General features: G+C 45.1%; 1 protein-coding gene across 1 annotated transcript; it reads left to right on the forward strand.

Moving 5' to 3' along the window:
* The first annotated feature begins 1068 nt into the window (after nt 1-1068).
* CBLN2 (cerebellin 2 precursor) lies at nt 1069-4819 on the forward strand. Its single transcript, XM_060121240.1, has 3 exons — nt 1069-1425; nt 4260-4379; nt 4622-4819. The coding sequence occupies exons 1-3, from the start codon at nt 1069-1071 to the stop codon at nt 4817-4819; spliced, it is 675 nt and encodes a 224-aa protein (XP_059977223.1).
* Nucleotides 4820-13094: the final 8275 nt, after the last annotated feature.

A 13094-nucleotide genomic window follows, 5' to 3' on the forward strand; every position in this document is an offset into this window, starting at 1 on the left:
CTTTTTGTTTCTCGCCTGGGTATGGGAGATATATGTCTAGTTTAGAGGGGGAAGAAGGGGCCCGGTTACAAGTGCAGACAGGCGCGTAAGTTGGCAGAAAGCTGCAGAGGCTGCCTCCTGGCCGGGAGGAGAAGAGCCCGGAGTCCGGAAACAAAAGCTGCACGATACGCCAAGCTCGGGGTTCCCACCGCTGGAATCCTCTGGTCCTGCGCCAGAGAGAGGGATCCGAGGGGCTTCTCCAAAGGGGCTCGCTGCTGGCAGGGGGGGCGCTGGAAGTGGATGTTCGGTTTTAGGATTTTTCTCTCTCTTCTTTTCTGGTTTTTGTTTTTCCTCTTACTCTTATTCGCCCGAAGGAGCTTCCTGGGGATTTGTTCTTGGGGTGGAAAACGGATAAGATCCTCACTAAATGGATTGCTTTAAGAAAAAAAAAAAAGTCTCTAGGTCGGAGAAATAGAGGATGAATGAAAGTGAAAGCAGAGAAGGGAAAAAGGTTTCTTGGTGTGGCTTTAGAGAAAATGCCTCTGAAATTAAAGCCATTAAGGCTTAGTGGATCTTTTTCTTTGCCTGTGGCTTAAGCCCTCCTTTGCCTTGGGCTGAATGGGCCGGGGTGGCGTTGACCGCGTCTCCGCGGGTGACCGGCCATGTCCTTATGGCCAAGGCCCTGCGGAATTACGGGTCCCTTACCTGACCGCGCCCCCGGCGCGCGCCGCCCGAGAGCCTTCCGGGGATGCCCTGGCCAGTGAGCCCCGGCGTTTCTCGGGACCTGTGTGCCAGTCGGGCTCTCCGGGGAGCAGTGCGAGGCACCGAGGGGGTGGTCTCCAGGGAGGGGGCCCGAACGCCGCAGGGACCTGCTCGCCGCGCCTCCTCCGCACGCAGCTTCACCTCCCTGTCTCAGGGTTTGGGTTCTTTGCCCTGACAGGTCCGCTGGCGCCTTTCTTCTGAGGACGACCCCGGCCTTGACCATCGGCGCAGGGGACCGAGGCCAGAGGAGGCTACTCACGGCCCCGCGCGTTCCCGCGCGCCCTCCCGCCCTCGCCGCGCCCCCGCGCGCCGCCCCCCGCAGCCCGGATGCCGGCGCCCGGCCGGGGCCCCCGCGGGCCGCCGCTGACCATGCCTGGGCGCCGGGGGGCGCTGCGCGAGCCGGCCGCCTGCGGCTCCAGCCTGGGGGCGGCGCTGGCCCTGCTGCTGCTGCTGCTGCCCGCCGGCTGCCCCGTGCGGGCTCAGAATGACACGGAGCCCATCGTGCTGGAGGGCAAGTGCCTGGTGGTGTGCGACTCCAGCCCGTCGGCGGACGGCGCCGTCACCTCCTCCCTGGGCATCTCCGTGCGCTCCGGTAGCGCCAAGGTGGCCTTCTCCGCCACGCGGAGCACCAACCACGAGCCGTCCGAGATGAGCAACCGCACCATGACCATCTACTTCGACCAGGTCAGCCGGCCGGCCTGCCCCTCGCCTCCCGCCCGGGGTGGGGAGGGCGGGGGGCCTGGGGGGTCGCCGGCTTCCGGGACGTGGAGTCCCAGGCTCTCCCCTCCTCTCTGCCCTTTCTCCCTTCTCCAGCAAGCTCTCCTTTTCACACTGTAGCTTTTTTAGAACTAATCAGCTCAGTTGGCACTGGGGTGACTGAGAGTCCTGTAAAAGCTAGGCGTCCCGGAGAGCCAAGAGAGCTGAAATAGATTTCCCGAAAGGACAGTGAACGTTTTGCTTTTCGCCGGGATGGGGGCCGTCCTTTGTGGTGGATGGCCTTCTGTCACCCCACTGGCCACTTAGGGACCGAGCGCATTTAAACTCTCCCCGCTCAGCCCGCGGGTTCTCCGAAGGTCTCAGCCGAGGCTCCGAAAATGTGTACCTACTGCTTATTTTGGAAAGGACTGGGGAGAGGATGCCTGTCTTCAGAAAAATACGGGGGGGAGAGTGGGGGGAGGAAATAGCAGGTATAGTTATAGATAAACAAAACCAAACCGAGTGTGGTTATATGAATGCCATGTACGGTAAATACAATATGTACAACGTATCATAAAACGCAGATCGATGTATATAAAGAAAACACAAAATGAAGAGCCCTGACTTAAGTTGCTCTAGCCACTCAACTTCTCCCACTGGCTTCAAAGCAGAAGGGTCTGCATATGATCAGGCTTTGGCAACGCCTTCTCTGGGTTACTGCTGCCCAGGATTGGAGGTCTCCACCTTCCTCTAGTGTCCTCCCTCCCCACCTTGGTTTCTGTTGCTTTTTGGAAGCAAACAGGAAACATTAGAGTGGTTTCCAAACTTTACCTCACCATTCCATTCCTTTTGCCAAAGTGCTTCCCACACAGGGAGCTCGGGCTTACTGAGCACACTTGACTGAGTTCCTTTCTCTCTGTTAACCAACTCGCATGCCTGAGTGGTGACATATCTGCACACACCAAAGCCTCTTCTTAGGCCAGTGTCTTTATTTGCTTTAATCCTTGTTAAGGATTATGTACTTGAAATTTGGGGAGGGGTGTGTACGGGGCGTGTCTCTCTTTAATCTGTTTTTTTCTTCTGAGACATACATGTCTTTAATTTAATTATGTCCAACTAAAGCAGGCAGTGAAATCGTTTTCACAGCATTTTTACATCTGCCCTTTCATTAGGGTGTCAAAAAAACCCTCTGTGACGTAGGCAGGCTAAGTAGTAGTAGGATTCTAATTTTATAGATGAGCAAACTATGACAGGGCAGATTAAGTGATGCTTCTCTGGTTCCCCAGTTAGGGAGTAAGTGAAACTTGCTTTTCTGGGGCTGGTGGGTGTTCTTCCGTCTACAGCAAGGCCCTGAATTTACCAGTTTCCTGAATTAGAAATGGAGGTGCGAGAGTTGAGGCCGCTGAGTTGGGAGAAGCAGCGCGGAGGGCTTGGAGAGGGGAGGCTTTGTTCTCTTCTCAAGCCTTGTCAGGCAGACAGGAACACATCCTGAAGCACATCGCCTTTAACGATAGAGCCCGAGTGTCTCTGAGCCCTGCAGTCGAGGGGCTGAAGTACTGCTTGGAGCTCCTTGAAGAAGCTGGTGTGGCGCAGTCCCCAGCCATCCCAGCAGTTGTCAGTGGCACCCTGCCCGTTGCTCTGGGAGCCGCGTGTGATCCATCTGTAATGAGTGTGTACAAAATAACAGCAAAGGGTGTGAGGTTGAAATTTATTTTCTGAACAGATGACAGGGTCTCTAATCTAGGATTGTGTTGTTGCTGGCTGTTCACTTTAAAAGCTGAGAACACCAGGCGGGCCATTTTATTATTTTAATTGAGTTGTGCATGTGTGTGTGAGGAGGAATGGGGACAGGTCCAGACAGAGGGGCCATATTCCGCCTTGAATATCTGAAAGGGAATCTGTTCATAATGGGGGGGGACCCTCCACTCTCCAAGTTCTGCTTATGACATCCTGACAGTCTCGTCCGTCTTTTACTGGAGAAATAGCACCTGGAGGGTCACGTGACTTTGTATCTCGTGGCTCATTTTGTCGTTATTCTCGCACCTTGCGGAGTTCCCACCGTTTGAGCTAAGGGTGTCCGAGCTGCCTTTCCACTCTCCCTTTAGTTGTCCAAGCTTATGTGCATGACATCATAGCTCAGCTTAGAGAGCAGATACCTCATGTGGAGTGAAGTGAGGGGAAATGGGCGCAGCCAGTGTTTGTGGAGTGTGGTCTTTCACCCAGCAGCCTTTATTGAGCACCTACTGTGTGCTGCCGGCGGGGAGGGGCATGCCTGGGGCTGGGAAACAGAGAGGAAGCCTCACACGGTCGGTCTGTTCTCTCCTAAAGCACACAAAGCTCGTCCCAAGCTTCATCTGACAGAAGTTATCTCACTGAGTTGGCCTCTTACGCCACAGCCCTTTCCCTGCCCATTCAGGACGGAGCTCTGTTTTGGTCCACGCTTCACGTTCAAGTCCCCAGAATCCCACGGACCTCTGAACAGACTCTGTGTCTACCGAGCGGATCGTCTTCCCCTGCTTTCTCTCAGCCCCGCCCACAGCAGCCACAATTTGCATCCACGTTTCCAACGCATAAATAAAATATACTCTAAAGCCATCCTTTTGAATTACGATCCATTAGCATCCTTCGGAAATCAATTCCTCGGCAGGACGTTGCGCTCCGGGGCTGCTTCCTTCCTGGGGCGGCCTGGGCGCCCTGAGCAGGTGCTGCGGTGGTGCTTCAGCTCCTAAAGGGGCGGGTGGGGGTGATTTTGTGAGTCTGACTGAAACACACGCTGAGGAGGGGCTTGCTCTGTGTGTGCTGTATCCCCTCTTCTTTTCCAGGTCTTAGTCAATATTGGCAACCATTTCGATCTCGCCTCCAGTATATTTGTAGCCCCGAGAAAAGGGATTTATAGCTTCAGCTTCCACGTGGTCAAAGTGTACAACAGACAAACCATCCAGGTGGGTCGCTCTGACAGCCGGACACTTTCGGCTGTGGATGAATAGTCACACCGTCGGCGAGGCAGGGAGGACCAGGGACGGGGGTCACGGGGGCCTGGACACCAGCTGAGTCCTCTGGGTCAGGACCCCGCATGGGTCCAGGTCCATGGCCAGGGTGGGGAGAGGAGGGGGGGGAGATGAGAACAAGTGGATGGGATGGGGTCCATCGTGGTCAGCTGAGCTTTATATCCTCTGCCTCGCAGGTCAGTTTAATGCAGAACGGCTACCCGGTGATCTCCGCCTTCGCAGGGGACCAGGACGTCACCAGAGAAGCTGCCAGCAATGGTGTCCTGCTGCTGATGGAAAGGGAGGACAAAGTCCACCTCAAACTGGAGAGGGGCAACCTCATGGGAGGCTGGAAGTACTCCACATTCTCGGGCTTCTTGGTTTTCCCTCTATGAACGCAGAATCCCCGCCCCGCCCTGCCCCGCCGAGGATGGGGAAGTTGCCACCTGGACGCAGGAGTTCACCCTTCCTAACACCCCGAACTTGCCAGAACAGGACAGCTTGTTTCTAGCCTCCTTCGTCGGACTGTTGTGGTCGAAGCGTGATCGCCTTCGGAACCTCCAGTGTTTTCTTTGAATGTTGACCATGCCTCTCTGCAACCTGACCTCTAATTAGTTTTAGATGACAGCGTCTGAAGGAGAAATGAAATGACAGATCTGAGCAATCTGTACCTGCGATTGGAAAGTCGATATGGGATGTTATCACTGGGACCACTGACTTCTCTTCTTTGTTTGTACCTGGTACCGCTGCCCCCGGAATGGCCCGCAGGCTGCAGGCTGGGCTCACAGCGAGAGCCCTGCCAGTCACCACCGCCCGACAGTCCTTGAAACGTGTTCTCTGTGTGTCTGTTCAGCCTTAAGAAAAAGAATGGCTTCGCTTTCATGCCGTTCTCCTCCCCACCCCGGGTGGATGGGAGGACGCGGGAGGGGGAAGGGAACATTGTGTTAAGAAGTGCTTTATCCGGAGAAGCAAATTTTGCGCCACTGGACTGCCAGTTTTGTTTTGTATTGTTTGTGTATGTGTGTGTGTGTGTGTGTGTGTGTGTGTGTGTGTGTGTGTGTGTGTGTGTGTGTGTTCTCCCCAAGAAACTACTTTCCTTCCCACACACAGCTCTCCGTCCACACCCCTGCTCTGATCTTTTGTGCTGGGGTGAGGAGAGAAAAATGTGTGTTGAATTCCTGGATGAGACCAAACAAGACAAAACAAAAAATAACTGTGTATTTTGTTTTGGAGGAGACCAAACCAAACAAAGGGTACCTGTAGAGCAAAGTGAAAATGACAGACGGACGTTTCCGCTTATTCTTTCGAAGAGATTCTCTCAGAGGCACTTTTGGAACTAACAACCTGGATTTTTTTTTTTTTTTTAATTCACATTCTGGAATACTTTAAGAGACTGATGTTCCTGGGTGGCCTGAATCATGTCAGATTGGCACGGAAGCTGTGGCGACCAAGTCCCCGATCACATGGCTTCTTTGCTGCGCACACCTGGGTCTTCCAGGCAGCATGTTTTTGTTCAGCTGGATCCCCTACGGGACCAACCAGTTCTTCCCCATCAGGATCCTCTTCTGACCCACCAAGGCCAGAGGGTGTTGACACTCCCCTGGGAGCGCCTGGCGGGAGGCCACCTGGAAATCGCAGCGGTTGAAGGTGTCGGCAGAGGTGCCCTAGAAGCAGTTTCCCAAATCCTGGTTGTTTGGCGCCTTGTACAACAATATTATTAAAACACAGCTGAGAGTTGATGGGTGCAGGATTCGTACGCCGAGGAAACGGCACTGATCCCAAAGCAATCAAAGAAGAAACCTCAAACCGGATGTTAATTTGTCCTTTGTGTAACAATGTAACCAAAATATTGATGATAAAAAGTCATAATTTAAGATGCAGAATAAATGGGTTTGATGTCTGACTTGGTTTCTCCCTCCACCTCGCCTCCCAACTCTCAAAATGTGTGTAAGGAAAGGCCAAGGATCAAGGGCGTGGGGAAATTAAACCCATTCTGTTTACTCTTTAGAAAATACACAGAAAAACACACAGCGACAGAGGCAGATCTAGCTTTGGGTCCAGATGTATATTGCACCCTTAAAAATCTATTTTTCACACAGACAGATTTGGGGGGAGGTATTATGTGAAAAAGACAGCATTAAAAAGGTTTGGTGGAGAGGCAAGCTGCTTTTATCACATTTAATCTTTGATGTAGTACAAGATCCAATCCAATATTTCAATCAGAGAACACAGATATACAAGAAACTGACCTTTGATGATCGCATCAGGTGTTTCTAAGATGTGTGTGAGGATGGGTTTCATTTTCAAATAAGAAATGCAGTGGGGATTCTACACATGAAAACGTAAAGTTGGGCCAAGGGTGTAAGTTTTACTGGCCTTAGGTGCACAACAGGATGCAGAATTAATTTGAATCAAGATGCTGTTACCTTTTGTAAGGGAAAAAAAGTATCAGAAATCATCAGCCGGAAAGCATTTGGGTTATTTTGGCTCTGTGAGTAGAAGACATACTCCTGACAAGAGCATTATTTATTAATGCTGGTAACATACACAGCAGGATCATAGCTAAGATTTTTCTCTGTTTTATTGCCCTTAGCTATTTAGTCCTCTTTCCCTCATTTCCTCAACCTTATGTTCAATTTAAAACAAAAAGCAAACAGTCCTCAGTGAGAGACAGTATAGCACGTCTGAGAGTGAAAGACGTATGAGAAGTTGTTATTTTGTATTGCTTACTAATTTGTAATAGACATTTCTTCGTAGTTATAAATGTATTACATATAGGTTGTCATTTGGGTATACTGTCTAATAATAAGTTACTAAATTGAGCTATCTAAAAATAAGTATGTTTCAGGAGTTGATTTTATATTAGGAAGGAAAACTTCATCACTTTTTTTTTTTTTTTAAATGGATGCCAGAAACTACATTAGGAAGAAGCCAGGACATTAGTGCTTCTAAAGTTGTTGGTCATCTTCTGTTGCTCCTGCCAAGGTTCTGTTTGGCTAAGGAACTTTGAGGGAGATGAAGCTCTTGTGTAAGGTCTATAAAAATATATAGGTCAGATCAAAATTTGAAATATATCTTTAATTGGGAAAAAAGGGACGTCTATATTTGAAGCCCAATTTGAGCAGCCCCATCTCTGAGCCGCAGTTCCCCCATCTGTAGAGTGAGGAAAACAGCCCTGCACCTTCTGCCCATCCCCCCAAGGCTAATATGAGAATCACACAGAAATGTCAGGACTACAAGGAACCATGGTGGAAAAAGGTAGGGAGAGTGTTTCTTGTAAATCAGATTTTTTCAACAGGCAATTTATAAAAGAATATTTAAAATGAACACCCAACAGGACATTTTAATGTGAAAAGTAAATGTCCATATTCTCAAATAGCCTTTTAAAATAACAGCACTGTATTGAAGTCTCATTTGATTTTTAGAAACATATCAAAATCTACACATTTTCATATTAATTTAATTCTGTTATGTGATTTGACTATCGTTTGTGGCTCAAGCCAACCTTTCTGTTCAAATATGTAACCGACATTTTATAAAAATGTATAATTAACATTTGAACACAAGTAAAAGATGAGGTTCCAATATTACGACATTATAACAGTGAGTTGCTCTAGTTGATAAATGTTAATGCTACTAAACTGTAAATGCTTTGAAAACAATACTATTTTTTAACTTAAAATATATTCTAATGTGAAACACAATCCTGATGATTCAACTCTAGGTCCTGAGAAACTGTTTAGCACCTGTAATTCCTGAGCCTTCATTTGCATCCTTATATTTCTGATTTATGGATTCATGTATAATGAAATTCTTTACATTTTCAAAGGTTATGCTTTACTGTGGCTGCCCAGAGCAAAGCTGATAAAAACCTGTTGAATATTAGAACGAAAACTCATGGAATCCTATAGAGATTACATAGATTTACTTATTTGGAAAAAATATTTCAAGCTAAATCTAGTTATTTCATGCATCAGAAGAGTTAGAAAAGTTACACAAAGCAAACCAAAACTTTTACTGAATACTTAATTTTGTTTGTACTATCTCCTTGACATCTGATAAAGGAAATTGTTATCAATTCACATGCATACTAACTATTACATATATACGGTTTGCCTGTAAATACATGCACATATGCACCGGATTTTTAGCATAATGATAAAAATAAAATACATACACTGGCTACATTCTCCTGGACTCTAGAAATATGTGAGAGGAAAAATTGATGAATCACTTTATACGAGCAAAACAAAAGCATGGGTTGCTTCAGCATGCCTCATACATGGCACAGGAACAAAGAATCGTCTAGCAATTTGTGACCCTATAATTTTGCAGTCTTTTATAAGGAAATTAATATTGCAGTAAGAATGTTGCTGTAAATAAGTAGTTAATGTTTATATTTCTACAGAATAGAAAGCATATAACAATCTACCGTATAGATACACTTGAATGAAAGGCTCTGTTACATTATATTTAAGATGGTGTAAATAAATGATGGAACTCATAGAAGCAGGTTACATTGAATCACTCTAAACGGTTTACCGTGTACTCTGTAAAAACACTTATAAGAAATGTAAAACTAGATGAACCATACAACTACAGCGAGTTTTTACCCTTTTGCCTTGCTTGTGTAGTTCACTTGTCATTGGGACTCTATTTCTAAAGCTGGCGCTTGGCTACTACAGTGGGATATTACAAACATTTTTTTTTTTTTTTTTTTTTTGCGGTACGCGGGCCTCTCACTGTTGTGGCCTCTCCCGTTGCGGAGCACAGGCTCCGGACGCGCAGGCTCAGCGGCCATGGCTAACGGGCCCAGCCGCTCCGCGGCATGTGGGATCTTCCCAGACCGGGGCAGGAACCTGCGTCCCCTGCATCGGCAGGCGGACTCTCAACCACTGCGCCACCAGGGAAGCCCCTACAAACATTTTTAAAATTTAAGATCAGAGGCTATAAATTCTTGTGAGGTTCTTAAAGTTAATTTTCTTGGCATTTAAGGAGCAAGCACACCAAATATACTGAAGTGAGTTAAACAACAATTTCCATTTTGGTTTTATGGTTTTAGATATTTTGTGCTCTGATTTTTTTTTTTTTTTGAACGATACACTGTGAAGACGTTAACAGATGATGGCCATGTTCCTCTGTCAAATCTGTTTATGTATTTGCCTAGATTTTTAAAACATAATTTTTGCAGATCGATTCACCAAAAAGTATGTTTATTGCTCTTGTGGATGGAGGTCTACGATTAATTCACGTTTAGATATTTTAAAAGTGTGTAAGTTACACAGCTGTCCATGGTGTGATCGGTCAGATTCAGCCTTCACTCACCCCCTGAAAAAAGAAAAAAAAGAAGTCTTCTCAAAGTTCCTTTAAAGTAGACCCAATGAATATGAACTTAAAAAAAAAAAAAAACGGCATGTGTGTGTCTGTATAATAACATTATACCAGAACGTGAATTCTAAGTAAATGAGCTTTCCTTCCATTCCCAAACCCAGTAGGGTAACTTGAAATGTGTAAGGGCAAAAGCCATGAGGTTTTAATAGGAGCTCTGTTTTATCTTCCTAAGCGGATTTTGCTGTGGATTTCCATCACCAGAATCGCTTCAGTGTCTATAGCGTCATAAATCATCATCTTCATCAGCTCACCCACATACACTCTTTGTGTAGTGTAAATGAGCTCCTTGACAACTTAATTTGGAAAAGAAATCTTCATTCCCTCTTCTGAACGCCTACGGCAAGACTCCCCAGGGTTAGAATGCCGCTTTGCCCTGGAGCTGTCCTAACAGGATGGAAGCTACTTATTAATGAGCCATTCCAGTCTTGAGACCTGACTAACATTGCCTTTAACTTGGATTAGTGTTTCTTCACATTCCAGGAATGCTGATTTCTTTTCTAAAATTCATTTTAGGTGGCAAAAAAAATTTCTTTGTGTTGAATGTTGGCATACATTGGAATGTGGAACTCGGGTATTTTGCCTAAGTATGACTTTATTCATTTGAAAATACTTTTATCAATCTCTTATGCTTTCAAAGTCCTGTGGGATATATAGCACCCTAATGTTTCCTTGGCTTTGTATTATAAAAGAGCATTTATTGTGATTCTCGTTCATTGTTATTATAGAACTGACTCAAGAATAATGTCTAAAGTGTAACTAAATTAACCGGAAAAGATTGGCAAATTCTCCTTATTACTAAAATTCCTCATTTGCCTTATTTTTACATGGATCTTAAAGATTCCTCCCAGCTTAAAATTAACATTTATCTTTGAATTTCTAACTCCTTTTTTTCCCCACAACCATGTAACTATCAGATCATAAATAGTATAGTTCCAGAGAGAAGTTTACCACTGAACAACAAATTTAGGACATGACCATGGGATACTGTCTTTTTTCACATTGCTGAGCATTATGTCGAGATGTCATATAGTTTTATTCTGGAATTGTCAACGGTTAGTGGAAAGAGCAATTATATTACTTATAAAAAATGATCTATTCTTTTGGGAACAGGGTGTAGATATTTCCTTTTCATTCCAAAACATTTGCAGATTGCTGCCTAGGGGCCAGTGCGTTTAGGGATAATGATAGAAAAATAAAGACATAGTCCGTGTATGCCAAGAGCTTATAGTCCTTGTTGGAAATGGTGTTCAAAAGTAGCCTGGAGGAGAGCCAGTTAAACTGCTGGTGATGGCGCGTCTGAGGTGGGTGTGGGAGGAAACTTAGAGATGTGAATGCATATTTACTAAAGTTAATAATGTAATTTACATTTTTCACATAGGAAGCAGAGGATGTGAGCTTGGCATTGGCATTGAATACTGAGCATCAGTTGATCTCCCAATTAAAAGGTCCCCCCATCACCTCTCCTCTCTTGGTGAACATGGTTGGATATTTGACAGACCAATGGCAGTCTAGTACTCATGAACTAATCGTGGAGGTATGAAAGTGACACAGGGCCAGATGCAGGGAATTTCCATTGTTTTAACACATTCAGTGAAGATTAAATTATCACAGCCCTTTTTACAGTTGTATTTCTGCTTTCCTCATGTGGTGCATTTCTTGGGAGAGCGGAAGTCATGCTAAGATTACTCAAATCCTCGGAAGACAGGGATTAAGCAGGATACAAGCAAGGCATGATGTTAAGTCTCTCTTAAACAGACTAGATGGGCCACCTCGCCCTTCAGCATGTTTTATAAGATATTAACTTAAGGAATAAAGGTCTAGCTTAATAAGAAACAAAAGATAAACACAAGACCAAATGGCTCTGGTAGCAAACATGAATTCTCTATGTTTTACTTCTACAAACACACACATATGTATGTTCCTGTGCGAGTGACCTTTGAAATAAATAAATATTTATAGTCCAAGCTTACCCACTGTCAAAATGCCTTCCGGGTGTCTCTAGTTATGTCATCAGTGAAAACTCACTTTCATATAAGAGGAAGGTGATGGACCAAGGTACCTTTGTCTGGGTACATAGAGTCACTTCTACTAACTTCTTACTTCAGTAATTTGGTCTATCTATCATATTTCATTTCTTGTATTCAATCACCGGAATATATTTCACCAGAAGGTAGACATTACATCTGGTCTCCCTGACAGACAGAGATTGAGAACTGTTAAGAATAATTAAGCCATCTGGTGCTATAAATCCAACAGAAAGTTATGATCAATGGATCATGGCCTAATCTGCTTTTTATCCATTGCATCTAAATTACCTTGGCACAAAAGGATGAGGGAGCTGGATTTTTAAAGAAAATGGCCACATCTCCCCAGTCATTAGCTGGCAAAAGCACGCATGCATCAGACTGCGGTAATTAGAGGAGGCTATTCTCCCCTAAGGCCTATTGCTTTCGATGCTTCATTTTTCCTTTTTTAAAAACGTCTCAGAATGTTGCACCAAACAGCGAATGGCATGCAACTTTTACTTAAGATTCTTACCTATTCCTGAGTATGTTCATGAGAAGAAATTATTACTAACATAAACTTTTTATCTTAATGGAGAACTGAAATGAACCTAAATTAATTTTGCTATATCTTCTTGCAGAATTGCAGAAACATTTGTTTCAGGAAAAACTCCCCAATAGATGGTGCTGCTGTGATTTAAACCATTGCATAATTAGTATGCAAAAAGCTCCAGAGAGAGGCCTCTGGGAATTCCCTTACATCAAGTTATAGAAAGACAAACATGTGGTTTTATTTTTGCTAAATGCACATTGACTTAATGGTATAGTTTGAAAACTTCGGAAAGATGTCTCGGTGTTTTGAGGTCAAGAAATTACTTCTTGGGTCCAATATTCCTATCTCAAATATTTTTTGAAACATACCACAACAAAACTGAGTGATGCAAGAGGATGAGCTGAATGGCCTTCCAAATTTCTTTCCCCATCATGCTTCAAGGGTCTGCTAGTTAAATAAATAATATGAGGATTATAATACAGATGAAAAAATGGAGTCCTTTCATATTTAAGGGAAAAAAATTGCAGGTGCAGGAATTGTATCGGCAGAATGATGCTGCCACTGTTGTTAATGGTCATGCTTAATACGCTAACCCTTGTCACAGAAACAGAAATATAGATCAATGGAACAGGATAGAAAGCCCAGAGATAAGCCCATGCACATATGGTCACCTTATCTTTGATAAAGGAGGCAAGGATATACAATGGAGAAAAGACAGCCTCT

This window comes from Lagenorhynchus albirostris, chromosome 14 (assembly GCF_949774975.1).
Source record: "Lagenorhynchus albirostris chromosome 14, mLagAlb1.1, whole genome shotgun sequence".
In the NCBI taxonomy this organism is placed as follows: Eukaryota; Metazoa; Chordata; class Mammalia; order Artiodactyla; family Delphinidae; genus Lagenorhynchus; species Lagenorhynchus albirostris.